The sequence below is a fragment of the Planococcus citri genome, chromosome 3, assembly GCF_950023065.1.
Source record: "Planococcus citri chromosome 3, ihPlaCitr1.1, whole genome shotgun sequence".
Taxonomy (NCBI): domain Eukaryota; kingdom Metazoa; phylum Arthropoda; class Insecta; order Hemiptera; family Pseudococcidae; genus Planococcus; species Planococcus citri.
The window spans coordinates 33,952,293-33,967,412 of NC_088679.1; the positions used below are offsets into that span (position 1 = coordinate 33,952,293).

Consider the following 15,120-nt stretch of genomic DNA (forward strand, 5'->3'; position numbering starts at 1 on the left):
ACAAAGAAAAAATGGAGAAAAAATATTGCGATATTGCGTAACATTTTCGTATAGTTGTTTACGAGAGAAGGATTCGTGCAGGAGAAATGTGGAGGCGCAGGGTAGGGTAATTCATAGGTCGTAGCGACAGAATAATGGTACACGAGTAGGTAGAGATAGAGCAAGGAATAAAGATGCAAAAGAGGGTACCGCAGGGTACACGACACGAGAGAAGAAATTCAGCGAACGCCATGCCAGCCAATGTAATGATGTCTAGGGGGCAACTTAAACAGCAGAATGAGGAGGAAAGGAGGGGGGGTTGACGAAAAAGCCTTCTCTGCAGTGACCATTCCATTGGTTTGGTACAAAGTACAGTGAAAAATAAGAGGAATCCTAACATAAGGCAGGAGACATAGCGGAGGCGCAATGTGTAATGAACGCGAATCGTTCATGACCGATATAGAAAATAAATACGTATAATTCACAGCCCTGAGGGAGCAGATGAGGACGCCGTTGGCTCTATGGCCCGGTCTCCTGCGCCTCCGCCGCGCCTCGCCCGTCCCATCGGTGCCCATCACCGCCCGCGCCGCGTCCGTCGCTATTTCAGCGATTGTAATATCAGTTCGGTTGCTTTTCACCGCTTCGAAGCTGTTCAAGTTCAAGGGTAATCGATAAGGACGCGGACATGGACGTGGCAGGCGGGGGTACAGTGACGTTGGCGTGGTTACCGGGCTGACTCGGCGGCGGTGACGCGAGAAGGGACCGCGACGACGACGGTAGCCGGTGGAAGGCGGCACTCGCCGTGTTTCATCGTCATTTCACGTCGGTCATTCTTGGTGTGTGCGTGTCGCGCGCTTGCGAAGAAAAAAGACACGACGTACGTAGTTTTACGCGTTTTCACATTTTTCGCGCCAAACCGAAAGAAAAGCTAAACGAAAATTACACGGTTTTGTAAACGAATTTCGCGCGTCTGTAGTGATGATTATATTTTGTGCGATCGCGACCTAAAATTTTTACATACGCGAGAATTGATAGTGTTCTACCTTGATTTAAAAATTTTTTTTCAAGTTCGATATTTTGTGCAAGTGTGCGCGACGTGACAAGTGTGTGGCTGTATTCTAAATCCTTAAAAAATTTTAATGTGCCATGTTCGTTAAATGATATCGTTACCGGAGTATTTTTATTAGTGATTGTGTAGTGATAAATTGATATAAATATGAGTATGGCGGAGAAGTTACCAATTTTAAAAGGCATCCTCAATGGGGTCGTCGAGTATTGCCCTAATTCTCGTATGTATTCATTGAAGTTTTATAAATATTTTTTTCGAGCAATTTTCAATATTCAAAGATCATCTTTTGGTAGTTTTTTATACAGCGTGTGGATTTTCAATCAAAATCTGTCGAATGTGCCTTTGCTAAAATAATTTTAAAATATTACAGCGCATGCAGCTGCGTTGCATTTCGTTGAGCTGTGTTCCAAGGTACAGCTAAGTGCTAAAATTTGCTGCGAAATAAGTTACATACTGCTAAAAACTAGCAGGAAAAAAGCGGTATATTCTGCTAATGTGCTAAAAGCTGCTTCAATACAGCTACTGTACCGGTAAAAATGCAGCTGTAATGTGGCTTTTGCTGCAGTTACAGCGCTGAAAACGAAAAATGTAGCTGTGTTTGAAAGTGAAAAAAAGCTGTATTATCAGCTAACTGCAGGCTGTAAGATCTCAAGTTAGCAGTATGTTCTGTATTTTCCAAAATATAGCGGTAAATACTTCTTTTAAAATTGCACCAGAGATAAAATATGAAAAAGTTAGGCATGGCCATACCTACGTAGTGAATGTTTATTTCAATTGAATGGAGCACGTGTAGTTAACGGTTTCTCAGCAGTTAGAGATTATTTAGAGCAGTAACGAAGAAAGAAAAAGGAAAGTGGAAAGGTTAAGTGGGACAGTAGAACAGCTGCATAAGTAAACGTTTTTTCGAAGTGATGCTTATCTTTGCGTGTATATGTCTCCAGTAATACATAAAATAATTGGGTATTTGAAATTTTTTTTTTTGGTCCTACAAGTCTATTTTGTCTGACTTGCTTCCTGCTTAAAAATGACTTGTGTAATTTTAATCTGAACAGTATTTTTATTTTAAACGTAGTTGAAATATGATCCTGTGTAATTTTTGTGCACTTGATTGTGAATCTAATTTAGGGCTGTAAACCCAAAACGAACCCAAAACTGCTTGAAATCTGAATCAAATTCCAGCCCATAATGAATCTAAACTGACAACACCCCAGAACTAGAAACCAAAATCCAATATTACTTTCAACCAGAAATTGGAATCAAAATCATTTTAAATCATTTTGGTTTTGAGTTTTCTTTGTGAATTTTCAATTTTTTCTGAAATTACAATATGATGTATTTTGAGTTATATTTTAATCCAGACAATAATCTCAGTCAAAAATTGCATCACTTGAGTAAGAAATAGTGAGAGGAATTCAGTCTTTTTTACATTTTTGGAAGTCTAATCTGTATTAAAAGTTCTGATATAACTTTGAAAAAATTCCATAAATTATCACATTTGATAAGTAGTTCCTAACATCCCTGTAAGTGTATAAAAATTAGGTTGGAAATTGCTGAAGTGCAAACTGCCTTACAAAATTATGGAAATTTCATCAAAAATTATTATTTCATCCTTTTTGGATTTGGGGAAACTATGAGGGTAGCTTCTGACCTCCTTCTCCTCCTCGCGACTCCGCTCTTCTGTGTATTTTGGTTGAATCAAAAACGATTCATTTTAGGTTCGAATCCGTGATCAAATTATCCCATTAGTTCGTCAATTTGAGCATCGAAAGTGAAAATTATATACAGTAGTATTTGCACACAACGGAGAGCAAATGATGCTTGTAAATTTTCATGTCATTGTTGCTTTCATTCACGAAGCACATTTAAAATAACATACCTCGTGAAAGTGAAACGAACGTTGGTTTGAAGAAGAAAAAAAAACTGTATTCATTAAGTTATTCGGCGATTAATTTACTTGCGGTTGATATTTCATTCCTCATTCGGTATATTTAAAAAGACAAGAATCGCGAGAAAGAAAGTACCTACATGTTGAAAAGTGTCAAAATTAACGAAGGTAAATTTGTCAACGACGACGACGACTTGACGGGCAAAGTGTACCAAGGTATTTGTGGTTACAATGTCGCCTTATAGGTCAGTAGCTTCGAGTATGCATGATTTAGAAGCCAAAACGTACTTCATTGACGCTTCCTGGTCACCAATCGCCCTCGCATCTCTTTAATTATAAAAGAAACGAAATAATCAAACGGTTGCCAACATGCGACCTTGTATTAAGTAGATTAATCTTTTTTGCCTTCTTCTCTCTGGTTATAGTCTGAAAATTGATCGTAGGTGTTCGAGTAGAGGTAACGGGAACGGTTTACTGGAAGTTTTTTTTCTCTCTTTCTAAGATTTCTATATTTAAAAATCGGCGCTCGAGTCGAAAGGATGGTATGTTTAATTTTTTATCGAGTCATCGAAGAGAATGAGCTCATAAAGAAGGCAGCACGACGATTAGGAGAAAATAATTTAAACTGTATGAACGACGACGACGATGAAGAAAGGAGTAAGCGTCGTCGTCGTTGTGGTGTGCGGATGAATAGATAATGGTTCAGGCTGGCGAAAGTTGCATGGTCAAATGCAAATTTCATGTGTGCAAAATAATGTTTCGGCGTGTTCGACGTTTGAGCAGTCTGTATATAAATAGTATAACAATATAAATAAATTTAAGCTACAAAGAAACCAGCAGAAAGAAACTTGTTGGCGCCGCACCATTTAATAATTGTAACCTTGCTACCTATGTATTTTGTAAGTCTGGCCGAAAGTATGGGTTTGGGTATGGGTATGGTAGAGGTAGAGCACGAGGATAACGAAGGTATGTGGAGATGCAAGCACACGCGTTAGTAGGTCAGGATGCATCTGGTGGTGCATTTGTTACAATTCGATTTCGGGTTCGAAACGCAGCAGGATGAACCACTTGTTGGAACATTCGGGTGTTGGTGCAACTGCCGCCATCGCAATCACCTTCACCTCTACCTCTGTATTACTTTTTTTTTTTCGGTTTTTATTTCTCTCTCATCCTGGCCTACCAAACGAGCGACGATACTTATTAAAAAGAGAAATTATCATGGTCGCCGTCATAACAAACGGCTGCAGCGGTAGACACTCTCTCGTATTGTTTATGTACGCCTTTCCCTTTCAAAATATATACGCATCGCGCCCGCTCACGCTGTAGGTACGCAGCAAAGCCGTTGATAGTTCTGTATGGTGTGTGTTTGTTAAGCGTACATACAGCATTTAATACTCATCGCGCGTCGTGTTGCTCTCACTGCTCAAAAGTGGAGGAAGAGGCGCAGGAGGAGACGCATTTCTCTCTCGCTGCGATCCATGGTATGGTACTCGCGCGCGCCTACACTTTTGTCATCATTGGAAAGATGAAAGAGGCTGTAGCGGGCGCGATTTCGTGAAAGTAAAAAATTTTCATGCGGCGCGACCTTGAGAAATATCCGATTCGTGTACGCTCTCTTACCTAATTGGAAGACAAATAGTTTGGAAGTCGAAAAGAAAGAATAAGGTCAGAGATGGTAAAAGAGGTTAGAGACGTGTTTATACACCAATACTTACCTATATTTTTCGGGTCTCTCGTTTAAATCTCTTTTCTTTTCTTTTCTTTTTTGTACTGTTTCGGCCTTCTATGTTCTGTACGTACTCCCTTTTTTTATGGTGTAATATCCGTGTAATGTAAAGTATGCTCTGATGGAGTGTGCCAGTAAACACGATGAACCAGCTTGGTTTAAGGGTTTATTCCTCTTTGGAAGTTCTATTAATTGAAAAAAAAAAAAAAAACGATACAAGAGGAACATCTGCTTCGATGATACGCATTGGGAGATGAGGATAACGCCTCGTATATACTAGGGTGAAAAAATGAGGTCGATAAGATCCACTGTACGAGTAGATACACCTGGATGGCGCGTGCAACATTTTGCAACCCGTCTATCACCTGCTACTCTATGTAGTGCTGATCAATGCAGACTCGAGAGTTTTGCTGTAACCCAAGCTCTCAGCTGTGAATGTGCACCAGTCTCTCTGTCTTCATTGTGACATGTTTGAAACGAGTTTATATTGCAGGGCTGCCTTGGTCTGTCTCATTTCCTTTACCCTATTTTCAAACACATACGATTACTTATACCTATATGCTTTACCATTACCTCGAGTACTTGTATGTGTATGTAGTATGATGATTCGAATGATCTTAATTATTAATGGTTTTGTGTTTTTTTTGCTTTTGTTTACAGCTGTTCGATTTGGTCGCGTACCGAAACGAGAAAAAGCGCGTATTCTAGCGGCCATGCAACAAAGTACTAATTCCAGGAGTCAAGAAAAAGCTCTAACCGCCGAATTAGAAGATGACCAAAGGCTATTAGCCACTGTGGTCAGAGCGCACTTAGAAACGTGCGATTTTACCAGGGATAAAGTGGAACCTATGCTGATTAGAGCTCGAACCCAACCTTCATTTACCGCTTGTCCTCCTACTTTGGTAAGTACCATTAAGCTTTCTTAGATCAATGATCAGTAGACAATAGACACTGTGTAACTATGGATTGATCAGAGATATGTACTTACCCAAGAGGTCTTAGAATTGTATCATTATGATGGAAAGTTGGTAGAAGAGGAAGTGTATGAAGTCAGTTTCAGCAACTGAGGCAGTACCTCAGAGCACCGTAGGAAATATGATGCCATTGGAAGTCAAAGATCTGATGTTTTCCAATCGGTATTTGTTTTGATGGGAGGGGTGAGGGTGAGGGAGAATTTTGAAAGCCTTTGTGGATCAGTTTTATGTAGTTCACAAAGATCAGTTTCAGAAATACTGGATATAGATCAAGTCAGACTTGAGTGAAACGCAAGAAGAGATTTCTTTGGAAGTCAAAAATGTGATGTTGAATCATCATGGCATATACAGTCATTCTTCTACTTTAATTCCATATTCATACATTTTTTGGGAGTGGGTTGTGGAAATCTTTGAAAAATCAGTTGCAGTAATTGCTATTGTTGATACTCTATAATACTCATAAAAACCGTGAAACAATTGGAATGTCAGAAAGTTTTTTTCATCAAGCATATTGATTGGAAACAAAAAGTAAAAAAAATTTTTGAGAATCAATTCCTTTTGAATTTCAATTTTCTCCTATATTTCTGGTTTTTTTCACACATTTTTTCTCAATTTTTGACTTTTGGATAATATATTGTGGATAAGTATGTATTGGTTTTCCATATTGATTATCAATGTTTTGATATTGAATCTCATATTGATATATTGTTCAAGATATCAGTACAAGGGTGTGCACTGTGCAAAAATGGCATGTGCCCTCAAAAAAGTTTTTTGCCAAACGTTTCGACTGGTCACAGTGAATGATAATAATGATAGCACATTATTGGTTGTGATAACATATTTTACCAATCATATGTACCTATTTCACATTGCCAGCCTACATTTTTAATGAAAAAACTTTCTGTGGGGTACATGATATTTCTGCACAATCTGTAAATTAACACTACTAGTCTGTAGAAGTCAAGGATCTGATATTGAATCATGATGATAGTGCTGTTACTGTTCACTATTATTGATGATTCTCAATTCTCTATTCTCTATTTAGCTATTTTGGAATCAGTTGTAGCAACTATGGACATAGTTCTGAGCTAAGTGAAGAGATGCCATTATAGAAGCCAAAAATCTGATGTTGAATGATGATGACAAATGCCATTTCCTACTATTCAGCTTTACTGATGTTTCTCTATTCAGAGTTTAGTCTATCAGAATTAGTTGCAGCAACTGTGGTCAGTGGTCATAGATCAGAGCTGAAAAGGGAGCATGAAAAGATGTGATGGGAAGTTGAAGATCTGATGTTGCAATGGATCATGATGGCGAATACAGTTATTCTTCCCTTTTACTGGTGTTTCTTTATTCAGCAATTTTGGGTAGAGGAATTCTGGCAATCATTGAGTATCGGGTTTAGTTGATGAGGATCAGAGGCAGCAACTGAGGCCACAAATGAGATCTGAGTGAGAGGCATGAATCATGATGGTTATTACGGTTATTCTTCCCTTTTACTGGTGTTTCTTTATTCAGCAATTTTGGGTAGAAGAATTCTGGCAATCATTGAGTATCGGGTTTAGTTGATGAGGATCAGAGGCAGCAACTGAGGCCACAAATGAGATCTGAGTGAGAGGCATGAATCACAATGGCTAATACAGTTATTCTTCCTTTTTACTGATGTTTCTCCATTCAGCATTTGGAGAGAAGAATTCTGGCAATCATTGAGTATCAGGCTCAGGTTATGAGGATCAGTGGCAGCAACTGTAATTGTAAATTGAGGAGGGAAATCTTGTAAATCTTTGAGGATCAGGTTCTTCTGATGAGAATGAATACAAAAATGAGTTTCATTACTCAAATAGCCCATTCCCTCGAATGCCAGTCACCAAGACCAAGACTGGATCTGATCACAGACCTCGGTTTCAAAAACATACCTTTCAGAAATTAGATCGGAAGTACATTTGAGACTATATGGTTCGTTCAAATATCGTAGAACACAATTTTACAAAACCCTGACAGATTTCTCCCAACTCTCCCGCTGTCTGCTAGTCCAACAAAGTAATTCTTCCAGCTCAGTGTGCACCGAAGGTTAATTTCAAGTTCCGGTAGACCTTGTGTGTGATCTTCTGGCCGCATGGTAATTGACCGTAGAGAAAACAGATCTCGAAGATCTCCGAGAAGGTTGTACAGTATGTTGTGTTGTATGGCAGAAAAATGATGTAGAACATTATTCCAACGTCTGGCTTATAGGTTAGGATGTGTGCGTTATCCTTCCTCGCAGATTTCTTAACATCTTGTACGGTAGCATTTGAATAAGATCCAAAATTACGCACATAAAACGTGCACTGTGTGTATATAGTTTTGTGTTGGGAGACGATTTCTTCTTAGCCTATACTATAATTCAAGGTCGATGATGCGTGTAAACGAGAACGCGATCACAGACCTCTGCCGGTATGAGCTCGCTTCACGATGCCGGATTAATGATATTACAAGCCTAGTATATGTAGCATAGGGATAGGGAATGCCATAGTGATATAGGGAAAGAGAGGTACCACTAGTTTAACCGTCGTCAGTGGGCGTTGTGTATATACTCTGAAACGTTACACGGTCACAGCAAATGCGTTAAAGTTATGCCGAGGTAAAGGACATTTTCACACCAGTGTGTTAGTGCAGCAAGTACATACTTACTCGTACATACACTTGGAAGTGTTATTGCTCGTGTATGAATATACACGGAGAAGAGGCGCGGGTTGAGTAGGTACTATTTTTACTAACAATAAAACACCCGAGAGTGTGTCCATGTGTGTATGTCGCCTCTCCCGCTGTCTAGAGTAGTATAAAATACATATATATAGTTAAGAGGAACGCGAATTCCATCGTTTTAAAAACTCATCAAGGATCTTCCTTGTGTAATAGGCTACGACGTATGAGCGACTTCGTCATCATCGTCACTACAGTACAGAGTCAGAGTGTCGTAACTTCCCCGTTTTTTAGCGTGTATTATTTTTTTTTCATTGTGTGTGTACGCTGATTAGGGAGAATTTCTCGAAGATGCTTGAATTTAGGTCGAGCTCAAATCAGTCCCGAGGACATTCGATGACCTCTTCTTGTTTAGTTTGGGTTTTGTTGCGAATACATAGTGTACAAGCAGATGGAATGGAAGCTGGCGGAAAGAGTGAGAGATACACGTACACAGAGTACCCTTTTGTTGTATGATACTATAGAGTTGATAATTGACTACTGCCAATACTGTTGCTGGTATAGCCAGCCTTATAGAATATGGATTGGGTATAGACGATGTATGGCATCGAGTACATACTCTCTTTAATGACTTAATCGTCGTTTAACGTCAACTGTCATGATCCCGTATGTCAATATGTAAATTCTCTTTCTCTCTCTCACACTTTAACTGTTAGAAGTACTTTCACAAAGAGCTAACTGGAACATCGGAATGTAACGTTTCGTGATTGTGAACGAATTATTGGAAAGTTAGCGAGCTCACGGTGTGACTGATCCTGCATAAGACTCGTGAGATGAGAGCAAAAGTAAAGGTAGGTAAATCTCTTCTTGGACTTTGGTACGGTCTTGAGTTCGAATTCTGATGCTGATGCATCTGATACTGGGCTGGTAGGTGATGATCTGATGAAAATGAAGACAAGTAGGCAGGCAGGCGCAGGCGCTAAAAATATGTACGATGGTGTGATGATAGAAGAGAGGAAAAAAAATACCCGGAATTAATATCACACCGTATATTAATTAAACGTTTAACTCGGCGAGACCTTGAGTCTTGACATCAAATAAGGACAATAGGAAGCGAACCGATGATTTTTTTGTATTAAATTTAATAACGGTAAATAAATTTTTTTGTAGTCGAGTAGGTATAATCGGTTTACACGCGAACCAGGGAGACGTGTATAAAGATTTTTATTTTCTATGCAAGCGCAGAAGTATATTTGTTTATGGCAAACAGCGTTTTACAATACAAGGTTAATGGTTTTACGCAGATTGTAAATTAATTACGCCCGAGAGCGTGTGTTTTCCTTATTATTTTCTCGAATTTTTCGAAAAATAAAAACAAAAATTATTCGAACGTAGTAGATGAAAATCGTCGTTTGGGGTTTTCTCAATACACACGTGAGAAGACCTCGTTGGGATATTGGAATAAATAAGGAAAATATGTTGTCATGAATGGATGAATAATTGGTGTATGCTGCAGGAGGAGAATCTACTATGTCTGTGTTCTGTTGGATGAGTTTTATGTTGTTGTTGTTGGTGTTTTTTTTAACTGTTCGTCAAACGTTCAAGGCCGTTCGTACGATGAACCGGTTCCGGCACGGCCTTCTGAACGGTGTGGTCTGCTTGTAATTATACGGCGTGTGATGAGCGGCGTGTTACACACGAGTCTTTACAACGAACGTATAGAAGAGAATGAAATGTAAATGAAAAATGCATCCTATGACCATATGGTACTTGGTTCTTTTTTTTCAATTTTTTCGTTTTCGAAACACCGAGCATGGATGGGTGAAAGGAAAGGGTTAGAAAGGTGAAATTACGATACAACGACCTAGTTTCTCTTTCTGTTTCTCTCGAGTTTGGACGATGTCGATGATGATCAATCCGTAGGATTTTCAACGTTTTGTTTTTGGTTTTCTGAAGACTGGATGTGCTAAAGGAATATGTTTTGTTTTGTTTTGTTCACAGGCTTGTCCATTGAATCCAAATCCTCAACCATTAACCGGACAACAAGAATTATTACAAGATTTTTCAAAGCGATTCTCACCCGCTATTCGAGGTGTTGTGGAATTCGCCAAAAGAATAACCGGATTCGCATTGTTACCTCAAGATGATCAAGTCACCCTGCTAAAAGCTGGTGTATTCGAAGTCTTGTTGGTCCGTTTGGCTTGCATGTTCGATGCGCAGGTAAATTGAGCATTTCCCAAACGAATATTTTTGCAGACCTGGAATTTGAATGAAGAAATTAATGGTGAATTATTTTTTTTTCGTTTGTTTTGTAGAATAATACGATGATATGCCTAAACGGACAAGTATTAAAAAGGGACTCGATTCATAACAGTTCGAACGCTCGGTTCTTGATGGACTCGATGTTCGACTTTGCCGAACGACTAAATTCGTTGCATTTATCAGACGCTGAAATCGGCCTTTTCAGTTCCATCGTTGTTATCGCAGCCGGTAAGTTGACAAATTCTTGATCATTCATACTCCTTACAGCCAGAATTTTTCTAGTTTCAAGGTCACTTATGGAAAATATTCGGTTTTTTGTTTGTCTCACGCAGATCGTCCCGGATTACGTAACGTCGAACTAATCGAAAAAATGCACAACAAGCTGAAAGCTCTGCTGCAATCGGTGCTGGCTCAAAATCATCCTACTCAACCGAGCCTATGTCAAGAACTTATCAAAAAGATCCCAGATCTGCGCACGTTGAACACGTTACACTCGGAGAAACTGTTGGCATTCAAAATGACCGAACAGCAGCAACTGCAGCAACAGCACAATCTATGGAACGGTTCGAACGGCGCTGTCAAATACAAGCAAGAACCAATCGACTATCATCGCGGCTTAGACGACTGCGGCGGTACCAAAAGCCCGGTCGGTTCGTCTTCGTGGAGCTCGTCGTCCGAAGGAGGCGCTATGGAAGAAGTAAAAAGCCCGATGGGTTCGGTCTCCAGTACGGAATCTGCGTGTTCCGGCGAAGTAGCCGCACTCAACGAGAACGCCGCAGCTGTCGCGTCCATCGTCAGCGGCCATCAGGCTGCTAACGCTCCTTTGTTGGCAGCCACATTGGCGGCTGGCGTTTGCCCGATGAGAAGACGTCAGAATTCCATCGGATCGATGTCCGGCGACGATGACGCTACCAATGCCGCTAGTCTGCACGCGCATCCTCATCTGCATATGAAATTGCAACAACAACATCAGCAGCAACATCAACATCATCAGTTGCAGCACCATCATCAGCATCAGCAGCATCATCAAGCGGCGGCAGCGCAACAGCATCTAGTTAGTCATAAATCAACTTTCCCGCGTAAATTAGATTCGCCTTGCGATTCCGGTATCGAATCCGGCACCGAGAAGATCGAAAAGCTTACTAATAGCGCGCCCACCTCAGTCTGCTCCAGTCCCCGTTCCTCGCTCGAAGATAAAGACGAACACAATCATCATCATCATCATCAGCACCACCATCACCACAACAGTAATTCCTCGTCTATTCACCATCATCATCATAACGGCAATCAAAGCGTAAACAATCAGCAAAACGGCGGCTCCGGCGCATCGGCTGGTCAATCGATCGACGATATGCCGGTGCTGAAACGCGTCCTGCAAGCGCCTCCGCTGTACGATACCAATTCGCTGATGGACGAAGCGTACAAACCGCATAAAAAGTTCCGAGCGCTCAGAAACAAAGATACAGCCGAAGCCGAACCTATCGTCGTTGTTACCCACAATGGTAGTAGCCTGAGCGGCGGCAACTCGGCCAGCTCCGGTAACCAGCCGCACGCGCAGTCTCAGTTGCAGCACCATCTGACCTCGTCGTTATCCAGTACCCATTCGACGCTGGCCAAATCGCTGATGGAGGGTCCGCGCATGACGCCGGAACAAATGAAACGAACCGATATCATACATAATTTCATAATGCGAGGAGCCGACGCTCTGGAATCGACGTCCCAGCAGAGCGGCAGCGGCAGCAGCAGCGGCAGCAGTAGCGGAAGTAGCACTAGTAGTAGATGCAGTCCTAATCAACAAATTTATTACGTACCTCAGCCGACCAAATGGGAACAACAGAACAGCGTGGCGGGCGAACTGAGCACCGGCGCCGGTACCATCGGCGTCGGCACCAGCGTCATTACGTCCTCGGGACGACCTCAAGTTTCCTCGTCTCCTTATCTAAACACAGTCGTACGTAGTCAATCGTTATCACCGCACGGCGAACCGATCACCAAGATTTATCTACGCGGTACCAACCTATCACCTCCTACTTGCCTATCCAGCTCTAGTTCTCCGGTACATTTCCTACATAGTCAAAGTCCCGGCTTGAGCCAAAGTCCTCCTATGCACGTCCAAAGTCCTATCCATCGTCAAAGTCCAATGCATAGCCATAGTCCGCCGCACAGCAACCATAGTCCATCTGTGTCGCCGCCGGCTCACATGATGTCTACAGTCAATCTGCAAGTAGGCATTACCAACTCGTCGCAGCAACCTTTGAATTTATCGAAGAAAACGCCGCCATCTTCGCCGAGGCCTATCTCAGCCTCGACTACTACTCCGAAAATCGTTTCCTTGGAAGCTTAATTTTTGGGCTACCGCGTTAAAGTTATCTTTTTTTTTTGTTTGAGATTTTTTCTCTCTCTCTCTCTCTTTCGTTTTCTTCTCTCGTTTCTTTTTATGTTGTACGATTTTTATTATTTTTCTTTATATTAATTTAAAAATGAAAAAATTTGTAAATGTGAGTGTGAATGTGAGAGTGTGAATTTCTCTATTTTACTTTTTTTTTTTTGTATAAATGCCTATCGTAAAAATTCCATTTTTTCTCTTTCTTTCTTTCTTTCTTTCGTTTCTGTTTTATTTTTCTCTTCTATTTTTGTTTTTATTGTAACGACTTTTGTTGATATCGAAAGATCTCATTTAAGAATACTATCTACTTTCAGTTACGTAATTATTTTATATTTTTAATTTAATTATTTAAAAAAATTCGTTACGACGATTGGGATAGTAGTGTTGATGAAAAAAAATAAACCTTGAAAAAATTCGCGTAGACAATTCTCAACGAGATGGGGGTGGTTGAAATTTCACCCCACTCTGTAATCGCGTTATAAAAAAAAATAAAATAAATACCTTCGTAGCCTCGATCTGGTGCAAAAAAAAAATTAATAAAAACTTACATCAAATCACAGAATTTCAATTAGACAATCGGATTTTTATATCAAAGTATGTTTTGTAGCGATTTTTGTGGTATTTTTTTGCTCCGTTTGAAACTAAAGCTACGCATCGATTTATTTTTTACACCCGGACGAATACTCTGCCACGTACGTTACTCTCGTTACAATGGCGATATTCGACTAGGATGGAAAAAAATTGATGAAAATTTCAAAACCAAAAATTTGTAATTTTTTTTCGCTTATTTATACATATTATCATGTAGATTAAACATTTATAAATATTGTAATTATTTTTACGAATAAGGTTTTAAAAAAAAAATCATAATAGATTGTAAATTTCGTTTTTTAGTCGTGTTAGTCGTTTTATTATTATTTGTTTGAATTTTTTTTTTGTTTTTTTTCTATATTTTTTTCAAAACGTCTTCAAAAGGCTTCCGAAAAAATTTTCTGGTCGTGCAAATGTGCTTATACGCTTTTGTTTTTGTTTTTGTTACATTTTTGATTGAAAATTGAAAAAAATCAAATTCGCCCGCGTTACATAATTTTTTTAAACGTTAAAAATGCGCTTTTTTTTATTGCTTATACGTACCTAATGGCGTATTTTTCGTGCATTTTTTTCTCTCTATCTGTGTAATTATTTTTTTTTCCTTTGAAAAATGTATATAAATTTCCTTTTTTTTTCTTTTTTTTTTTTTTTGTTAACATACGAGGAAATTCTATTTTTTTTTCTTTTTTTTTATGTTAATTTTTAGTAATTTGATTGAGACTGATTTCGGAGGTTCGCATCTAGACCGGTTTCTAAATAAGGCCAGTACATTACCCGATAAATTGGCTGTAGTTTTGATGCGAACATCCAACCCCTTTTGAATTTGTATATATTTTTAGCTTAGCTTTTACCTATCTCTCTCCTTGTGTGTGTATTTAATACGGCAGCGCCGCATTTAAAAACAAATTTTTTTCATTCCGATTGATTAAAAAAAAAAAAAAGAAAAAGTTTCAAATAGTTGCGCGTATTGTATCTCCCCTACCCATCTTGCAAAAAGAGGAAAAAATTATGAGAATTTTTTATGTTACGCGCGCGCTTTAGTAGCTGTTTGAATTCGTCATAACATTATAAATTTAGTTTGTACGATCATGTAATATGTAAAATCATATAGATAAATAGAAAAATTTATGTTTCTTAGCACCGTTTTTTTATTTACACGAGTCGCGCGGCAGCAGTCGCCCGACTAGAGAATTTTTTTTCCGCTACGAATACGAAAAATACAATCGTAATCGGCTGGTTAACCTTGAAAATCGAGCTGGCTGCGTTGTTGATAACGGTACCTAGCTGTACGAATAGAATTAACGCGCGAGGATTTAATGACAAAAATGGTTACGTAATTTTACGAACGTTTATTGTGACCGAGCTCGAGCTACGGTGATCGTTTGAACGACGACGACGACGACGTAGACCCAAGAATTGAAAAATTATGTGTAAATTGTACGACTGGTGGCGAAAAAATATGCTAATGAGGCGAGTAATATATGGTGATTAGGATAGACGGAAAATTAAAAGAGGGATAATGAAGTGAAAATTTTCTAATTTTTTGAACCAAAATTTCAATCAGTT

At 39.4% G+C, this 15,120-nt stretch overlaps 1 protein-coding gene across 5 annotated transcripts in view; it reads left to right on the forward strand.

The window, feature by feature from the left end:
• Positions 1 to 14,691, forward strand: part of LOC135841326 (nuclear hormone receptor E75-like) — a 177,178-nt gene extending 162,487 nt beyond the window's left edge. For 4 of the 5 annotated variants that reach the window (XM_065358234.1, XM_065358236.1, XM_065358237.1 and 1 more), the window contains exons 4-7: positions 5,320 to 5,561; positions 10,317 to 10,535; positions 10,631 to 10,805; positions 10,910 to 14,691. In XM_065358234.1, the coding sequence (XP_065214306.1) occupies positions 5,320 to 5,561; positions 10,317 to 10,535; positions 10,631 to 10,805; positions 10,910 to 12,921 (2,648 nt within the window). In that variant the 3' untranslated portion in view covers positions 12,922 to 14,691. Of the gene's footprint in view, positions 1 to 756; positions 1,269 to 5,319; positions 5,562 to 10,316; positions 10,536 to 10,630; positions 10,806 to 10,909 lie in introns of those variants that run through there. The other variant, XM_065358238.1, reaches the window with a different exon arrangement.
• The last annotated feature ends 429 nt before the right edge of the window (positions 14,692 to 15,120 follow it).